General features: G+C 43.0%; 1 protein-coding gene across 1 annotated transcript; it reads right to left on the bottom strand.

The window, feature by feature from the left end:
- Positions 1 to 344: 344 nt before the first annotated feature.
- LOC308411959 (retinoic acid receptor alpha-B-like) lies at positions 345 to 18,132 on the bottom strand. Its single transcript, XM_080906033.1, has 9 exons — positions 17,029 to 18,132; positions 7,563 to 7,717; positions 6,892 to 7,033; positions 5,923 to 6,083; positions 5,638 to 5,814; positions 5,300 to 5,504; positions 5,132 to 5,199; positions 2,249 to 2,339; positions 345 to 1,989 (listed from the first exon to the last, which is right to left on the bottom strand). The coding sequence occupies exons 1-9, from the start codon at positions 17,225 to 17,227 to the stop codon at positions 1,736 to 1,738; spliced, it is 1,452 nt and encodes a 483-aa protein (XP_080762159.1). The 5' UTR covers positions 17,228 to 18,132; the 3' UTR covers positions 345 to 1,735.
- Between the last annotated feature and the right edge of the window lie 810 nt (positions 18,133 to 18,942).

Genomic DNA, 18,942 nt, shown 5'->3' with positions numbered 1-18,942 from the left:
TTGAGCTCCTCTTTTGGCCCTTGGTATTTCTCCAGCTTCATGTTCCTTCTTCCTGATGTTGCTATCACTTGGTATAGCTACATCTATCAATACAGCTTCCTCTGCTTATCCATCACTACTGTCAGGTTGGTTAGCCATCACCAGTTTGCCTGTCTGTATCTCTAAGTCCCACAGTATCTTAGCTTCATCATTCTTGACCATCCTAGGGGGCGGCGCCCATTTTGACCTGAGGACTTTCAGGCCAAACTAAGCACAGTGTATGCTATGCCTGCCACTTGGTTATAGCGTTGCATCTACACCCTGCCTGCTAGCATTTTGCACCACAAAAACACATATTTTCACAATTTATAAGAGAGTGACGCTTCTTTATTGAACGCTCTGTATGTGAGACTTTCCATTGTTGCCTCACCAGACAGTAAAGGGGACACTGAAATAGAGATGAATTGTACCTGACAGCAGGGAAGTTGTAGTGAGGCAGTAACACTGTGTAAACAGACGGTGACATCAAGAGGTGCACACAATAAAAAACAACTGAGCAAAAAGCAGTGAGGGAGCCGGGCACTGATAGACAAAAACATGTTTCTACTGCAGTGGCCTCTACAGAACAAATGGTATTTTCTTTTGATGGCATACAAACCAGGAGCGCCTGAGTTAATGTTTAAACCCACTGTAGGGTGTCTTCCTCTCTCGTGCTCACATTTTTTAGAATTATTACCAACATAACACAGTCTTGCCGGGGGCGGGGCCACTGGGGGGGGGGCAGCAAATTTTACAGAGTGGCCAGTGCCCTCCCTACATACATGGAACATTTGTTTGGCAGCTTTTTGTATAGCATATTTCCACGTGCTGAAGCTGCAGTTAGGGGGAATTCTGCAGTGGCAAACATGGTGTTCGAAGCAGAACTTCCCAGGGGAAAAACTAAATTAAATTAAAGCTTTATTTTGTCATAAAGATGGTAACCCTCTTAAACAGTTAATCTGACTGGTGATTCTGTACATACGGTGACCACTGAAAATGAATTCAGTTGTAACAATACTTCAAGGGCACCACTGCAGCCTCAAAACACAGCTTGAACATTTAGATGTTCGTGATGTCACTGATGACACGTCTATCAACTCTGCTTTGGTTGATAATGTCCACCAACGGGGAAGACAGGTTATTATTATATAAAACTAATTTCATGTGTTTCACAGTTTGTTGAAGCTACTTTAATTTGCTGGACTTGAATCTGAAAATAATCCAAAGTTGATGATGATGATCTACAAAGTCTCCAAGATTTTTATTTATCCTTGTGAGCGGTAAGAAGAGAGGAGGTGAAGTGTATTTGTGTTGGTGAGGTGAAGGCTGGTTAGCTGTGCTGGGAAAAATACAGTATTTACATATGTACAGTTAGGAAAATAACCTCTTGTATCAGCCTGTCTCAGTCTCAGCTTCTTCTTTTTTCACAGCCTTTGATATATACACTATATTACACACAATAATTCTCCCAACTATACAGCACGTGACTTTTTGCACTGAAGGAAATCTGATTCACGAGGAATTCTGTTCGGTCTGTCCATGTCATCAGCTTTTTATACATCATTAAAAAGAAATGTGTTGGCTTTTTTGCATTTAACATCAAGAACCATGATTTGTCAACACAAGCAGTCCAAGCAGGTCACCAACAACCCAGAAAGTTCCTGGAGCAAGATGCTCTGCTCAAGTTCCTCTACTGCCGTTTGCAGATTGTGGAGCCTCAGGTGGAGGGAGGGGAAGGAGAGGAGGGGGAGCGGGGAACGGGGCTCGGGCTGGGAAAATGGACCGGTTTGTGCATCGGACTTGAACGGCAGCTTCCCGGTTCTTCTTCCACCTCCCTCCTGGCTCCTCCTCTTCCTTTTCCTCCCCCTGCTCCGTGCCCCTCCAGTCCCTCAGAGTTCTCCAGCATCTCCTGGATGAGAGGAGGCATGGAGCCAGGGATCTCCATTTTCAGTGTGATCACTCGCTCTGCTCCTAAGAGAAAGCATTTCAGAGAGAAGGTCAGCATAACGGCCTTGGTGGAATAAAACATCACAGGAGGAATGAATTCTTAAACTTTAAAATTCATTTACTTTTCATTTAGATATTAATGAAGGATAATGCACTGCTGGGAAACCACCATTACATTTTAGATAAGAAAGATCATGAGTCCAGCTGTAGCTCTAACAATGTTTGTTTCAAACACAAGAGGTTAGTATTTGCCAGTTAATGTGTGTGTGTGTAAATGTGTTACCTTTAACACTGATGCTCCTGAGGTCAGTAATCTTCATCAGTATCTTGGGGAACATGCAGGGTTTGTCAGGCCGCCTCCTCCTCACATAGAGCTACAGACACAGGTGATGAACATTTTAGGAAGAGGTGTTATCCTCCACGATAATACCCATGTACAGTGCTCCCTCGTTTATCGCGGGAGTTACGTTCTAAAAATAAATCCGTGACGTAGTCAGCTTTATTTCTTACAATTATTATAGATGTTGTAAGGCTGTAAAACTCCTCACACTTTCACACTTTTCTCTCTTGTTTAACACTCAAACCTTCGTAGAAAAATAAGCCCAGTATTATAGAATGAAACCAAACCCGCAGGTGCCTTTGATGGTGCAAAATGTTTAGTTGACATTGCTGTTTTTTTTTTTTTGGGGGGGGGGGAACTTACAAACATACAGCGCAGGACTTCAATGCTAGCAATCAAAGATTTATGTACATTTGACAAGCTGAACACATTCTGTACTGGACAGGAGACACAGCACGAGATTGATTGACAATGGTCTGCAGCCAATCAGGACGCAGAACACAATGTGCTGTTAAAAAAAAGAAAAAAAGAAAAAAAAAGAAAAGCAAAATGGCACAAAAAAATCAGCGAAACAGCGAGGCCGCAAAAGGTGAACCGCGTTGTAGCGAGGGACCACTCTACACGTTTTTAGTGACTTTCCATGGAAAACACATTTTAGCTCTATTTGTGCTTACTTAAAAGCCCTTCGTTTAGCTTTACTGCTGATGCCTGCAGACTCCAAGTATCAAGAAAATGTTTTTCAGTATTTTGTGTTGTCGAAATATTCTTCAAATACTGAGACATGATTTTGAGGCTATATCACCACGTTTAGTAGGAACAATTGAATGAAACTCATACACGCTGTAACACACTGATGTATTTACACACAACTGATTAACCGTAATGCCCCATAACCCAGGACGGCGAACCAATGTGCACATCAGGATAGGCCCGGTCTCTGATTGATGGGGTTAATGTTGCATCTTTACTTTCACTGGTAACTGTTGTGGTGATTCGGTGCAATAGAAACACAGCTGAACTGAATTGAAATGAAGTGAACTGAATATAAGCAGCATCTCAACATTTTCTTTGATATTCCAACAGGAGCTGCTTGAATGATGCCGGTCAGAGCACTCCTGAGATTAGTGTTTAAGAATGTGCATCAGCAGTTAACCATCAACTGTTTTCTAATCAGCACTGATGTACGCTAAAACTCTCCAAACACAAATAAACAGCTTTAACCAAAGAAATGCAAAGAGCAGTTTACACTACGGACAAACCAAGAAAGAAGCACCAAGTCTTCATGGAGTAAAATATTCATGCACAGATGGAATAAGTATTTAAATTAGAGCTGGGCGATAGAACGATAACGATATGTATTGCGAAATAACTTTTTCTCGATAGAAAAGTTAAACTATTGTGATAGGCCTCATCTCTCTTGTCCTCTTAAAAAAAAAAAAAAGAAGAAGAAGAACAGCCAATCCAAATTAACGAACCAGAGCCGAACCAATCACAGCCGCAACGTCACGTCACGTGACTTGTTACGTACAGCACAAGTGCCAAGCCGCACATGTGTATTTGTTTGGGAAGCAGCCAGCCGCTGTGCCGCCCGGGTAATGGAGGAAATGAGTGTGCCGACTAGAAAAATCAACCGAGAGCGTGACCGAAGGTTACCGAAGAGAAAACAGATGATGGTTCCAACGCCGGAGAGATTGTCGAACAGAAGAGCCACAGAAGTTCCGTAGTGTGAAGGTATTTCGGCTATTTCAAGTCTGACAACAAACAGAGTAGCGTGCACTGTAAATGTGCCGAAAGCAAGTCTGGAAATACAATAAAGCGGTGCATGCTCAATCTCTGACTGGAAGCGCTAATTTGTCATTCGGCTTTTGTCAGACTAAAGTAACTGTTACAACTGTTTGAAAAGCTCAGCTATACAACAAGGAGAGATTGAGAATTTCCTTTTAGTTCTCAGTTTATTTGATATTGACAAAAGTTAGTCAGTTTTGTCTGTTCTTCTGTAAAACAAACTAAGATTTATTTTTAGAATTAATATTTTGTTTCTAAGTGGAATTGACAATTTAGTCTGTTTCGTTTGTTCTATTTTGAAACTTAAACGCTTTAGCGGCTGCCTTTTGTGTAGTTTGCAATATTTGCCTTTATTTATCTGAAAAAGTCTCATGTTCCTTAAGTACATCTACCCTGTTGAACTTATTATGGGAAATAATATTTAAATAAAAACAAGCTGCTGATTATTTCACATTTTACTTGTGAGCAACGGCACATTTAAATCTTACAAATATAGTTATTTGGCTTATATCGTGATAGATATCGTTATCGCCTGAAATGAAAAAAACATATCGTGATATGAAAAAATCTTATATCGCCCAGCTCTAATTTAAATAAATGGAAAGAATGTTATTTAGGGTTATACAGTAGCATTGAAGTAACTGATTACTTGACTACAACAAGTAAAATTCAGGATTCCTCTCTTGCTCTTCATGACCAATCATTGTTCTCCACTGAAACTAGTTCAACACACGTGGGCAGCTACTAATCTCTATCCTGTCAGCTGAACACACTCTCTCTCTCTCCCTCCTCCTCCATCAGTGCGCATCAGTGAGTCACACCGCCGCGTGAAGTGGCGTGTGTCCTGATTAACATGAACATGAGCGCCAAATGTCACTTTATTAAGATAACTCCTTTTAAAGCTTTGTGCCTTCAGTAAAGACACACTGTGCTTAGAGCGCAGAAACACAGATACGCACATCTGTTCAACTGCACACGTTAGTTTTGTACAGCAAAGTTTATGCTCAAGAATGGAAGTCGAGTAATAACTTAAAGTCTAACCTTCAAAGCTTCGAGCATCGGCTCCTGAAGAATATCCACCTTCTCTGATTCCTCCAGATCCTGACGATCTGTGAAAAACAAATAACAAACACAAAGCATCGCTTCAGTGTCAGTATGTCTCCTTTGTCTTTCCTTTCACTCATGCTGCTGCGACACACAGTGCAGTACCTCCACAGAGCAGGCAGATGGCACTGAGTAACCCCGTTTCTGCATCGTCCATTTCCAGCGGGAGCAGCTGGTTGGCAAAGGCGAACACCAGGTCTGTGAGCGGTCCGAACCCGGCGTTGTGCATCTGAGTACGATTGAGGGTGAGGCCGTCGGAGAAGGTCATGGTGTCCTGGTCTGGAGTGTAGCGGGTGCAGATCCTCAGAATCTAGGAAAAGGATTCATTATCTGTTTAGTAACTCTTTGTTATAACGGAGGCCGACGTGTCAGAGGCGTTCAGTTTCCATCCGCGACGTCTGTTTGTGAGAAATTGTTTATTGCAGCTTGCAGGAAATCCTCACCAGTATGTCGAGGCATGCGGCTTTGAGCAGCGTGATCTGATCAGCAATGGTTAGGGTGGTGAAACCTGGGAGCTGCTTAGCAAACTCCACTGTCTTAATAATGCATTTGGTAGACAGTTCGCTGAACTTGTCCCAGAGACTCACATCCAGAGCCACGCGCTGCTCCGAGCTGTTGCTCTGCAGGATAGAAGAGAAACCAAAGGCCGATTGAATAAAAATCAGTTTTTGACCTTCAGTTTTTGAACTCACATACGCTCGTCTGTGTGTGTGTGTGTGTGTGAGTACCGTGGTGTATTTTCCCAGCTGACAGAGGGAGGGGAATGTATCCTCATGGGCCCGGCGAACTCGTTCGATCATCTGCTCCATGTCTGCTGACAGGACGTAGAGCTCTGTGTCGGGCTGCTTCTTCTCTTCCTTCTTCTTCTTTGTTCGGTCATTTCGCACCACTTGGAATGGAAATGAAGATGAGAGGATTTAGCTGAGAACATTCATCCCCATGAAGAATCTGCAATCCACCGTAAGACGTCGGACACCTGAAATACTTCCCCGTTTAATATGCAGCCACTTCACTTAGCACATGGACTGGAAACAACTAGCCTGGAGACTGTTTCACGAATTAGCCCTAAAACTCCAAAATTATTAAGTTTCTTTTTATTTGCAGATTGACTCAACACTAAACGGGGGTTCATGTCTCAAACTGCTGCTTACAGTTAACACCACTCTCTTTTTTCACAGGAAGCAAAATCTGCCAAACAGCATCTGTTCCAGACCAGGGTAAGGGAAAGTTTTCCTCTTCATGAAATAAATGAGTATAATCACATCTACTACATTCATACTGACTTGATTCTTGGTTCACACACTGTGCATTATGAAATGATATGAAAAAGCAGCCAGCATAGACATGCAGGAGCACTAAAGCTTTCAGGGCCATGTGTTAACTAGGAACGACCACCAGAGGGAGACAAACAACAAGGTTAGAATACAGCACTGAGGCCCAGAAGTCAGGAAAAGTCTTTCCCCATAAACACATATACACCCCCTGTAAGTGCTTCCTATCTAATATTCACATAAGTCTGAAATGCAGGGATTGAAGCACCGACCTTCTGATTAGTAGCTGACCAACTCTACCTCCTGAGCCACAGCCACCCCAAAGAGTAAAACTGCAAGACCTCTAAGCAACTTAAAGCATTTGCCTGCTTAAGAAGCTGCCTTTCTTCCACACACCCACAAAAATCAACCTGCGCCCGTACTCACGCTCTTTAGACATGCCCACATCCAGGCACTTCTGCAGTCGACATGACTGACACCGGTTCCTCGTCACTTTGTTGATGACACAGACTTTGTCCCGGTGGCACGTGTACACCATGTTCTTCTGGATGCTCCTCCGAAAGAAACCCTGACAGAGAGAAACAGATGTTGAGAAAAAGGGTAACAGAAAGCGCTGTGAGCGTGTGCAGGAGCTGGAACTGGAATGAAAACTGCAGAATTATTTCAACTGTAACAAGTGTAATCCTGAAGTGACTCATTCAGCTGATGGGCTGCTGGGCGGAGGTCTAACAGAACATGAGTCTGACCACAAGCACATCAAAGCACACACACACACACACACACACACACACACACACACACACACACACACACACACACACACACAGCAATATCAAAGCAGACACTAATTGCACAGACAGATCCTTTGTGTGTCTCTACAGGATTAGATGAAGCCACGAGGCTTAGAGATCCTCGGGTGGCATAAAGGTCGTGACCTCTTTGCTGACACTTTCTGCAAATACTCCGAAGTCTCTTGCTCTATACGCTGCCATTTAAGTCGGCTTTCAAACTGTAGATGACGTTTTATGGTCCAGAAGGAGCACTGTGGCTTAGTGTGCATGTTTTCCAAACTCAAGTGCTTATGTTTCGCTGCCTACCTTGCAGCCTTCGCAGGCGCTGACTCCATAATGGTATCCTGATGATTTGTCCTGGCAGACAAAGCAGGGTTTGTAGATACGAGGTGGTGGAGGAGGTGAGGGAGGACTGGGGACAAGCAGGTCCTCCCCTGAGCTCGTGCTCTCGGTCTCTATGGCTGCAAAAGAGATTTACATGCAATCAGGCTACAATTTACAAAGAGCAAATAATCCTCATTTATGTCATCCTGGAGCTCTGCCTGTCTGAAAGGAGACTTTTCTTTAACCTTCAAGTGACTGAGTGGAGTCGTTTATGACACACATGTATTTATTAGTGCCGATGTGGCCTTTTTTGGACTGATTCTTATTCTTATATAGTGCTTTTCTACTCTCCTGGAGGACTCAAAGCGCTGTATACAACACGCCTCATTCACCTATACACACAAGCACTCTATGCTTTGTCAGTGCTTTAGCTAACATACACATTCATACTCTGATGTGTGCATCAGAGAGCAAGTGGGGGTTAGTATCTTGCTCAAGGATATTTGGCATGGAGACTGAGGGAGCCAGGAATCAAACCACCTTCTGATCTGCAGATGACCTGCTCTACCTCCTGAGCTACAGCCACCCCGTCCATCATCCATCAGTGTTTTTCATCCAATGTTCCTTGTCTGGGTTCAGATCACAGGGGTACCAGTCTCAGCTGAGCAGCCCAAACTTCCCTCTCCTTGGTCACGTCTTCCAGCTCATCCAGGGCTGGGGGCACACTGAGTTGTTCCCAAACTGGCCAACATATATACTCCCTCCTGGGTCTGATCCGGGACCTCCTCCCAGTAGGTTTTGCTCGGAACACCTCGCCTACAAGGTGTCCAAAAGGCATCCTAGTCAGACGCCTAATTCAACTCAACCAGCTTCCTCTCGAATGACCGAGCTCCTCACGCTATCTCTAAGAGCACAGCCACCCTTTGAAGGAAACTTCTCGTTCTTTTGGGGATTCCCCAGAGCTCAGGCTAAAAACTACTCACCTGGGATAGTAACTCATCCCTCACCTGGTTCCTTTTTGGACACTCAAAAATACATCGTCAAGTACAATCAGGCTATGAAAGCAAGTGAGGAGGAGATATCACTGGAGTACTCGCTAGTCATACTCTACCTGTGGATGGAAATTACTGATGCAGTGTTAAAGGAGGGCTTAAAGGTACGAAATAATATTTTATTTCAATGCGACAACATTGTGCATGCCCTGAACAGTTACAGGGATAAGTTCCCTCAGTTACTGGCTATCACTGTAGTCTTGCACTGTAATGCTGTTGTTGCTGCCACAACAGCAGCTGCTGCAATCACAGAAAACGTTTTGAGGTACATTCCTCACCCCTAAATGTGAGATAGTGAAAGTCCATGGGTATCTGGTTGGTGTGGGCAAACAAATAACGGAAAAAACAAAACAAACTAATATGGATATTTATTATAATTTATATTTAAGGGAACTTCTGAGATGATGTTAGCCGAGCAAACTCACAGTAATCAGCTCAACCATCCAGCACCGGACACACTTGGCCCGACAAAGCTGGATCACATCAGCCTGCTGATCAGAGTTGCTGTGTGTTAGCACTAAGTGCTGCTCTGCTCCTGAGTCTCTGTCAAAGCTGACGCCTTGTTTTGTTCAAAGGTAAACTTCAACGGTGATTTACTTTGGAGGTCTCGGCCCTTCAGATTAACAAACCCTACTCCCTCTCCCACTTTGCCTCCTCTGACCTAACACATTCTCTCTCTCTCTCTCTCTCTCTCTCTCTCTCGCACGCACACACACACACACACACACACACACACACACACACACACGCACACACACACACACACACACACACACACACACACACACACACACACACGTCTACCCTCCCCCTTTAGTAGCCATACCAGACATTCCTCTATGGAGGAGATTCAACTCCCCTCTACTCTGCTGTGCTTCTGTTTACACAGAGAGAAACGCAGAGATCCTCCTCCTCTGCCGCATCATACCATTCCTCCATCTTCTCCTCACTTCATCTTTCCTCTATTTGCCTTTGCTCTCTTCTCACTGACACTCTAGCCATGCATTCCCTGAAGCACCGTCTGACCTCTTTTAAACTTCTCACTCAGACCCGCCTCTCGCCATGCGTTCCCTCCCCTCTGCTTACCAAGTGCCTCTTTCTCTGTTTTCATCTTTGTGTTTGTTAATCTCTTCCTATTGCTTTCCACTTCTGCTTCAGTGTGTCGGACATGACGGCCACAGGCAGCAGTGTGTCCACGCACGCACACACACACACACACACACACACACACACACACACACACACACACACACACACACACACACACACACTGCAGCTGTGGCTCCAAACGAGGGCAAAGGTCTTTACTGTATAAGCGAGTAAGAGGGCATCTCCAAAGACGGGTCTCCAACTTGATTTAGGAACAGATGCTAGTGTTTTGATCAATTTTGAGCACATCTACAGTTATTCATTTGAAATAATTCTACAAAAAAGCAAACAAACAATAAGACAAAGATTTAAGTAAACAGATCTTTTTATGTCACAGTGTTTTGGGGGGTTGGATTTAAATTTAAAAAATAAACTTATTAAACATATTAAAGACTTTTAATTTCCTGAAATCAAAACTTTAGGAATTTTGGAACCAACAACTGGAGACAGCTGCTGTAAATGTTGGGCCAAGTTTCTCAAGAAGGGAAACTTCAGCATCTGGTGACCTCCATGGTTCCTGTCTTCACACACTTACTGACCGCAGAGGATTTTTAGCTAATTTTTGCAAAGAATAATCCCAATAATTACAACTAATCACAGTTTTTCCAGTCCTTTTAAGCCTGTGACTACAAGAGGCTTATAAAAAAGCTGAGAGGAAACTTGGACACAGTACCTTCAGTGAAGGTACTGTGTCCAAGTTTCCTCTCAGCTTTTTTATAAGCGTCATTTTGCCACCCATGTGCAAAAACTCAAGAGAACTCTTTCTAAAGACCCGATTGTATCAAACACTCTCAAGTTACTCTATAAAGAGGAGTGAAATGAGTTTTTCCTATCAGGCACATTGTTTGGGGATATGCGTGACTAGGATGGCCAGACGTGGAAAAGCTGCTGCCCTCACCCTCAGAGCTGTGGGTGCAAAGTAAGCTGTCCTAACCAGCAAACCTGCACGGCTTTGATGTAGAAAACGAACAGCAGAATGTACATGTCACAGAGAGCTGAAGAATAACCACTCGACCAGAGAGCAACCACATTCTGCACCAGCATGTGGACTTTAACCTACATGAAGACTGCTGCTGCCAGCGTTAGCCACACACGGCAATCTGATCTGGCATCTCGCATGCAATATGTCACCAAGTGCCTCGTTTCATTTTATAAACACTTTTTCTTTTTAGGAAACTCTGCACAACTGAGTCAATGACAGGTGCAGACAGGAAAATATATAGTAGCACCTCGGCAGACAGTCCTGCTTACCATAATATTTTATTCAGTTACAACGTTTCAGCCTGTGTGACCTTCGTCAGTGTTTCATAAACACTTTAAATATGATGTATTTAATAAGAAATGTGAATAAAGGCTTAAAATGGCACTCTGATATACATACAGTGTAAATTTGATTGTTTTGTTCTGTGACTTTTTAGTATCCATTCATTCAACCGATGTGAAAAATAATAAATGTTCAAATGAACTGCAAAATAGAATCAGGTGGCCCTCTCAAGTACAATCTGAAGTGAGGTTATGGCACTGTAACCACACATAGCACTACATTACAAATACTTTCATAAGTGATCATGACAGACAGACAAAAATCTTTCCATTGAGAAGCTATAAAGTACACTTTTTTTGTCTTTTACTTTTGAAATGATTCCTATAAATATGATGATTTAGTTTCCTTTAACGGTTGCTGCAAAAATAGATTGGTGGTTTCAGCTGTAGTGATTTGGGTGGAGTATCAGTATACATTTGGTTTGCTTTAAAAAGGCACAAACTAAAGTTGTACCTTTAAGGAAGAGAAAAGATCGTCTTTTAAAGCTCTATGGTCATGAGATAAGAGCTTTTGTCTCAATAAGATGAGAGGCCAGCTGGGCCGTGTGTTCGGTTTATCAGCCCTTTAGTTAGTCATCACCTCTTTTGTTTCTTATCAGGATCCTCTGGTTAAGTTTTTCCAACCTGAACCAGAACGTTAGCTTTACTGTCCCGATGCAGTACAGACGCACACAATGAAATGCTTTTCTAGCTGCACTGTGCACACATACGAAATAAAACTTTATCCAAAAGTTAGTTTAACACCTGCAGCTACCTAGTAAAGCCCATATTAATTTGAGCCTTGAGGTTTACTCAGGTCAACAAATGGTTAAACCCTTCAGAGTCTGGTGTGCTCAGCCAAACTGTGTCCTGGGGTCAGCTCACGACCAGCAGCAGCAGCATGAAATGTTAGCCAGTGCTGGGCTGAGCCGTTTCACCAATCTGATGTAAAATATTGTTAAATGGGAGCCCCAGGCAGTCATGGCATGGCGCCAGCAAGCCTCTGCTGAATAGAGAGTGTGATCTGCCAGCTTAGAGACCAGAAACACAGAGAGACGGCAACCAGGAAGTTCTTAAACTTGACTTTCATACCATCTTTATTACTTTTGAAGAATTTTCTTGGTTAGACACTAGCTCGTTTCACCTCTAATCGAGCAATATGGATGAAATTCCCCCATCATCTTGTTCCATATCACAATGATAACGAGCTGTACTGAAAAGCTCATTGCAGCTGGAATCAGCAGTGACGTGGCTTACACCAGCGGTCCCAAACCCCCGGGGCCACGGACCGGTACCGGTCTGTGAGTCGTTTGGTACCGAGCCGCGAGAGTTGAGGTTTGGGGTGAAATTCATGGTTTTCAGGGATTTCACCATTAACTTGTGTGTCTTATTTTGAAAGAAATATTTACGTGTTACTATAGCGACCAGAGAGCATTAAGGGGCAGAGAGGAGGATGTTATTCTAAATGTTGTTAATGCTAATAAAGTTACACAATTACACAGTGAATTCGCGTTTATTATTATATTTACAAAATACAACAGTTTTTGTCTTGGTCCTGTCATTTTATTTTGTTGTATTTATCCGTCACACCTTAAAGGCCGGTGAAAATATTGTCTCACATTGTCTGACCGGTCCGTGGTGCAAAAAAGGTTGGGGACCGCTGGCTTACACGATTGTCTAACAAGTGAACGCTCCCTGGTTTGATTCCTGAATGAGAGACAAACCAAACATGCAGAACTACCTGCTGTAAGCCTGCAGCTGAAAGTACTGCACTGAATGGGATGACGATGTTCGTGTTTGGCTTATTACATTGTGTAATAATGATTAAATCAAGTTATTTCATAACTATCAACAATCCTGTAAATCCAGTATTGCCAAAAAGCAGTGACTACACAATGATGTGCTCACTCTGACCTAATAACATAACGCAACCACAAGGACAGCTTGTATTACACACACTTGCCACATTGAACTATAAAAGGCCTTATGGTTGAATTTTATGCCTAAGATTCATATTTCAAAGTTTGTTAAACTGATTTTATGCTGCATTTATTTATTTATTTATTTATTTTTTAATGTAAATAACAGACCAAAAGACAGACTGACCAATCAGAACGCTGCATTTGGCAACAAGTGCATTTGTAGCTTGCGGTACGCTCAGCGGTATTGAACATATCCCGGTCAATCGGATCTCTGACATGATCTATTTGGCTCCTCAAATGTGGCCCCAACTCTGCCAACAAGAGCTCAAACTGTCCGACTGACATCCTGAAATATGTACGGAGGCTTGCACAGTGCACTACTTTCAGGCGTAACAGCACTAACAGCTTCTTCTCTGCTGGCTCTGTGAATGAACTCTTGCTCCAATGTCTTGCACTGCAGCTGAGAGTGACAGTCGTTGTTCTGCTCTGCAGCCAATGAGCTGTGGCAGCACGTCAACCAGTTCTCCTCTTTCTGCAGATCCAGGTTAGAGTAACACAGCTCGCAGTAGTTCTCCAGAGCGGAACAAGGACTTCTGTCTCCAGCTGTAGTCCAATGTAATGAAGCTCAACTATGTCCTTCAAGAGACCCTCTGCAAGGATCCAGCTGTGGATCGCCACAACAGAAACTTAGCCCACTGAGTTGGCAGTCAACATTTTCTCAGAAAAACAAAAAATAGAAATAAATGAATAAATGAAAGCTTATCTAGTTTACATTTTTAAAACTTACTCAACAGTTTGCAATGACTAAATTTCAGCAAGTGACAATCTTTCGGCATGAAATGCAATCAAGGCATTTGGAAACTATACAAGTCAAAGTTTCTACCGCCAACATTTTGGCCTCGACTGTAGTCGCAGCTCCAAAGCACTGACCTTCAGGCTTAAAAATGCAGAGTCCAAAATCAGTAGCCGTGTCCATCTTTGACATACAGTCAGTGGATATGAGCGATAATTAGCATGTTACGAATATGAAACAACAAAGTGTTTGTGTGGCTGGTTTACATTTCATTCTTTCTCATGCATCCAGTGATGAGACCAGGACATGAAGATGTGAACTGTACACCAAGATTTTGTATAGCAGAGGACTGTGTCTCAAGCAAATCAATTAATAAGTAGGTTTCCATGACTACTCTTTAACATTTGTATGATAGGATACACACCGACACACAGGAATACAAAAAACACCTTTTTTTTCTTTTCTCTTTTTTTGCACACTTCAGTTAAACTTGGCCAGCATACCCTTGCATTCCCAGACAAACTGTGAATGTGACTGTGTGTGTGTGCGCGTGTGTGTGCATCACTGCCTCCAACAGACAGAAAGAGAGGTCATCCAGTGCAGAGAAATGATGACTGGGCAGCTGACACAGGAAAGAAAGAGTTAGATAGAAGGAGGAATAAAGGGAGGGGGAGATGTAGGTCACTTCCCAATTGTCAGTGAGTCATTGCTCTGGATCACACCCAACAAACATTCAAGAAGAGGGACACACACACACACACACACACACACACACACACACACACACACACACACACACACACACACACACACACACACACACACACAGCTTCTGTGTTGTTGCTGAATATGTGTGCCTGGGTCTGTGTATAGCCTTTGGCCTTTGAACTTGTTTGACACTCTTCATTCCAGTCATGCAAAGACACACACACACACACACACACACGCACACACACACACACACACACACGCACACACACACAGGGCAACCATCCCCATCTTTACAGCCTGGATTTACGAGCGCTCCTCTCTTGTTCCTATATGCCCCCCCTCCCCTCTCACCAGCTAACCAGAGTCCACTTTGCACTTTTCCTCTTTATTGCTTTTACTCAGTTGTGCAAGCTGTGACATCACTGCAGCATCACCACAGGGTTACAGTCTGACTCTCAGGCTTAGTGCTTCAGCCATGTCACAGTGGGGTGGGGCAACACTGTCGAATCATATCAATGAAGTTATGTATTTATATATTCTCGTGTTAGTCCTGTGACACATGCGCAGCCCATCCCGAGTGAATGCGACCTTTAGCAGGCTTTAACAACCCTCCCACAACTGGGATGCACCAGTTGTGAAATTCTAGGTAAATAACAGTGTTTCAAATCAACAATTTGCATTAGTAGATACCGAGATTTTATTTCTAGTTGTTGTTGCTATTTACTTGCCAATCTGTTTCGATTACCTGACCCATTTGCGGTCAATATTCGGCCAACAGCTGATGTCTCTACAGTTTGAGTTTGTTTTTGTCCCCCTTTTTGTACCAGGGAGGAAGTGAAAGCAGCAGCGCTATTAATATCAAACATCACTGAACATTTAGCCAGTGCAAAACGGAGGTGACACAACAGATGAATACAGGCCACTGTAAATCACATCTAATTCCCTGAGATCAGTCAGCAGGGCACATAATGGCTGAAACTGATATTCTGCATACATATCATACCTCATCGAAGCATCAAAGTGTCTGGATGGTAAATTTATGCACCTTATATGGTAAGGAGCAAAGATTATTCCACAACTGAGGCCAAACAGTGCGCCATCACCTCCCCCGATTACTTCTTAAAGCAAAATTCTTATGCATACTATGTATGTGTGTGTACATATATATACACACATGTATGTATATATTATACACACATGTGTGTATATATATATATATATATATATATATATATATATATATATATATATATATATATATATATATATACATATACACACACACACACTGATAGCTTAGGGTGAGAGGCAGGGTACACCCTGGACAGGTCGCGGGTCTGTCACAGGGCTAACACACACAGAGACAATCATGCACACTCACATCTCATACATGTGTGGTTTTGCCATTATGCACCAAAATGACGCCGTCATCATGATACTCAAACTCAGAGGATAGCCATTATCATAAACTGGAATATTCTTTATCAGTCATTCATATCTTTACAGTTTAGACACACCGAGGTTAACTGGCTGATGGCACCATGGACGCAAATATCAACGGGCAACAACGTCACGTAATGATGTCAGTTACCATGGTTTGTCTGTTGTGTCAGATCAATGTAGCGATTTTGTGACAATGGGCTGAAAGACTTTAAATCACTAAAGACTTTTAACTTCAATAACAAAGATTTTGTCCTGGGCTGAAAAGGGAAAAAAACAATATAATCAAAATGAACAAATAATACCAATAAAAGATGCCTACGGGCCTTAGTTGTTACCGAAAACATTAATCCCAGTTTTATTTACAATCTGCGTTTGTTTCAGTTTCAAGTGTGTGTGTCCAATAGTTCATTGGTAACTAAATAAATAAATGTACGATTATATGAACACTTTATAGAATTGTAAGTTTATAATATGGACACTTGCGACAAACCACAATTTTAATCGGTAGATTAAGCGCATTCTTAATTCATAACTCAAAGTTTGGCTTAAAAAAAATGTCTGAAAGTGGTGAAAAGGTACTGATCAAAATTAGCTAAAGCCCAAGATGACACACAGCATGTGTCAATTACAATTGAAAAAGAGGAAACGCGATGACAAAGTGAAACAGCTGGGACCAGTTTATGTCTTTATATTTTTGTCCAAACCCTCCTGACACACAGGTGACAGCTGTGACCAAAAGCTCACAAAAGCTGTAAAGACTTTAAAGCACGTTATTAATTAAGGACACTGGCTAAGAAAAGCTAAATGGTGTAGCTGTGTCCTCACTTCTCATTCAGCAGGCTAAAAACAAACCGTGGCAGCTCGAAGAGGATGCTGGCATGTGTCCCAGCTGGCCTCAGCTAACGGATGTACTCATTCCCTTCAGCTGACAAGAATACTCCAGCATGAGCGCTGGATTATCCTGCACTCCCCTGGTACTTGTTTTAACTCATTTAAGTACTACTACAGATCTATGGCCGATGATGCAGCGCTCTGTGTAAAACTCCAACATGACAAATAATCTTTGTCTCACTCACAGTGGCTGGATCCGCTCCAGTGCCTGCCGGTCAGCAGAGACCCTCCAAAGGGGCGCTGGAGTCCTCCTACAACGGACAAGAGTCCCTTCTCCGGCCCGAGCCCCGGGGGTCTGTGGTAGTAGTCCATGCTTAGAAAAGAGCCCGTGCTTGGGCTGCTGGGGCTTGGGCTTAAACCCACAACATCCACGCTTTCGTACATCTCCGAGAGGCGGGAGTCGGGATGTGGTCTCTGTGTGGTAAATAGAGGGAGGGGGGGAGAAGATCAAAGCGTCCTGGACGGCGATGAGAGAAAGAGGAGCGGAGGGAAGGAAGAGTTCACATCTTCATAACAGACTGATAGGAGCCAGAGGAGGAGGAGGATTCCCGGTGACCTTTCAGGCTTCGGACAAACGTAGTTAACAGTCAAACTTTGCCGTCTTTTGTGATGTTATTCATGTATTCTTTTGTGTTTCTTTCACAAATTAAACATCGCTACAGTCCAAATGCTACAAGTGCTAACAACCCAAGTGCCGCTGCTACCTCGAAGCCCTGAAAAGACGAAAAGACTAAAAGCCAGGGGAGAGAAACACTGTCGCTCCAGTCGCCTCTCGCACCGTCACACAGTCGTGTGTCATGTTTTACTTCATAGTGAGTGTGGGCTGCCGCCTGCGTCCGCTGATCCACAGCTCCTATTAGGCTAAATATATCGTGTCATACAACTTGCCCCTGAAGCCACCCAGGTGAAGTCTTTTTCACCGACATTGTGCTCCGTAATGTCACAGCCAGTACACTCTGTCCTGAAATCCACGCACGCTGTCAATGAATGTAACCAAAGCCTTAAAGTAAATCGGTCCGGTCGGTTGGTGCGTCGCTCGTTCCGGTTTAGAGAGTGCACGCATTAAAAGCAAAAATACGCAAAAAAACGAAAAAAAAGCCCAGAGCCGACACATTAATTCTGCAAATGTGAGCGGTGTGGGACTTTGAAGTTGCTGCTGTATATGCAAAGAGCAGAATATCCAGAGGTGAGGAAAGCTGGAGAGATAATCCGAGGCAGTCAGGAGCGCTGCTTGTTGCTAGTAGCTGAGGTCCAGCAGCGGTACACGAGTGTCCTGTGGTAACCCCCACTCTGTACCCGACGGCCTCTCTCTCTCCCCCCACCCTCTCTCTCTCTCCTCTCTCTCTCGCTCTCTTTCTGGTTGGTGAGAGACACCAGCTGCGCACGAGCTCCCCCTACTTGTCATGCGCGAGCCTCCAAATAAAACCTACCTGCTTTGTTCCACCAGGAGGAGGGTATAGAGTTAAAGGAAATGATCTTAATCGTGGCTTCCCTTGCCCCCATATAAGGGCTTTCGGAGATTTGCCTGTCCCATAACAGTTTGGTAATGGAGTAAATTTAAACAGTACATTTTAATCACTGAACAATTCACTTGCAGCAGTTTGGCCCACTGCCATTCCCCAACTTCCCTTTACTAGATTATCTTAAAACAAATGAGTGTGTGAGAAAGACCTCTTTTCTACCACTCGGTTATTCTAGCTTTGTATATTCCAATTTTTAAATTAAGTTTTATCCTTTTTTTTTTTAAATTCATTTAAGTTTCAATGAGTTTCCATAATGGATTTTCTCATTTCAGTTTAGATTTTATTATTTGAAAAAGTTTCAGTGTTTGAATCTTTTTAGTAACTTCTCTATGGAGGGCATGTATCAGAGCCAATACTTAGTTTTGAGATGCAGTTTACATTTTGTGATAGTTTAAGTTTCTACTTGCACAACATTTTCAGCTATAATATATATTTCACTTTTTATTCCAAGAGAATTGTCAGATAAACTAATGTTCTACATCCAAAGTGTATTTACTCAGGCTCAACAAATGAGGGGACAAGGAATCATGTAAGCTCCATTTTAACGGAATTCAGTATCAAGATACTGTAAAATCT

The sequence above is a fragment of the Rhamphochromis sp. 'chilingali' genome, assembly GCF_963969265.1.
Source record: "Rhamphochromis sp. 'chilingali' genome assembly, chromosome: 15".
Lineage (NCBI taxonomy): Eukaryota > Metazoa > Chordata > Actinopteri > Cichliformes > Cichlidae > Rhamphochromis > Rhamphochromis sp. 'chilingali'.
The sequence above is the reverse complement of the archived record's forward strand: the minus strand, read 5'-3'. Positions and strand labels throughout refer to the sequence as shown.

What these genes read in the sequence shown, in the direction of transcription:
- LOC308411959 (XM_080906033.1), bottom strand. Translation starts at nt 17,227, where the DNA reads ATGTACGAAAGCGTGGATGTTGTGGGTTTAAGCCCAAGCCCCAGCAGC. An exon ending in CCGCATGCCTCGACATACTG is followed by an intron (nt 5,505 to 5,637) that starts GTGAGGATTTCC and finishes TCCTTTTCCTAG; the next exon opens with ATTCTGAGGATCTGCACCCG. An exon ending in CAGGAGCATCAGTGTTAAAG is followed by an intron (nt 1,990 to 2,248) that starts GTAACACATTTA and finishes GCTTTCTCTTAG; the next exon opens with GAGCAGAGCGAGTGATCACA.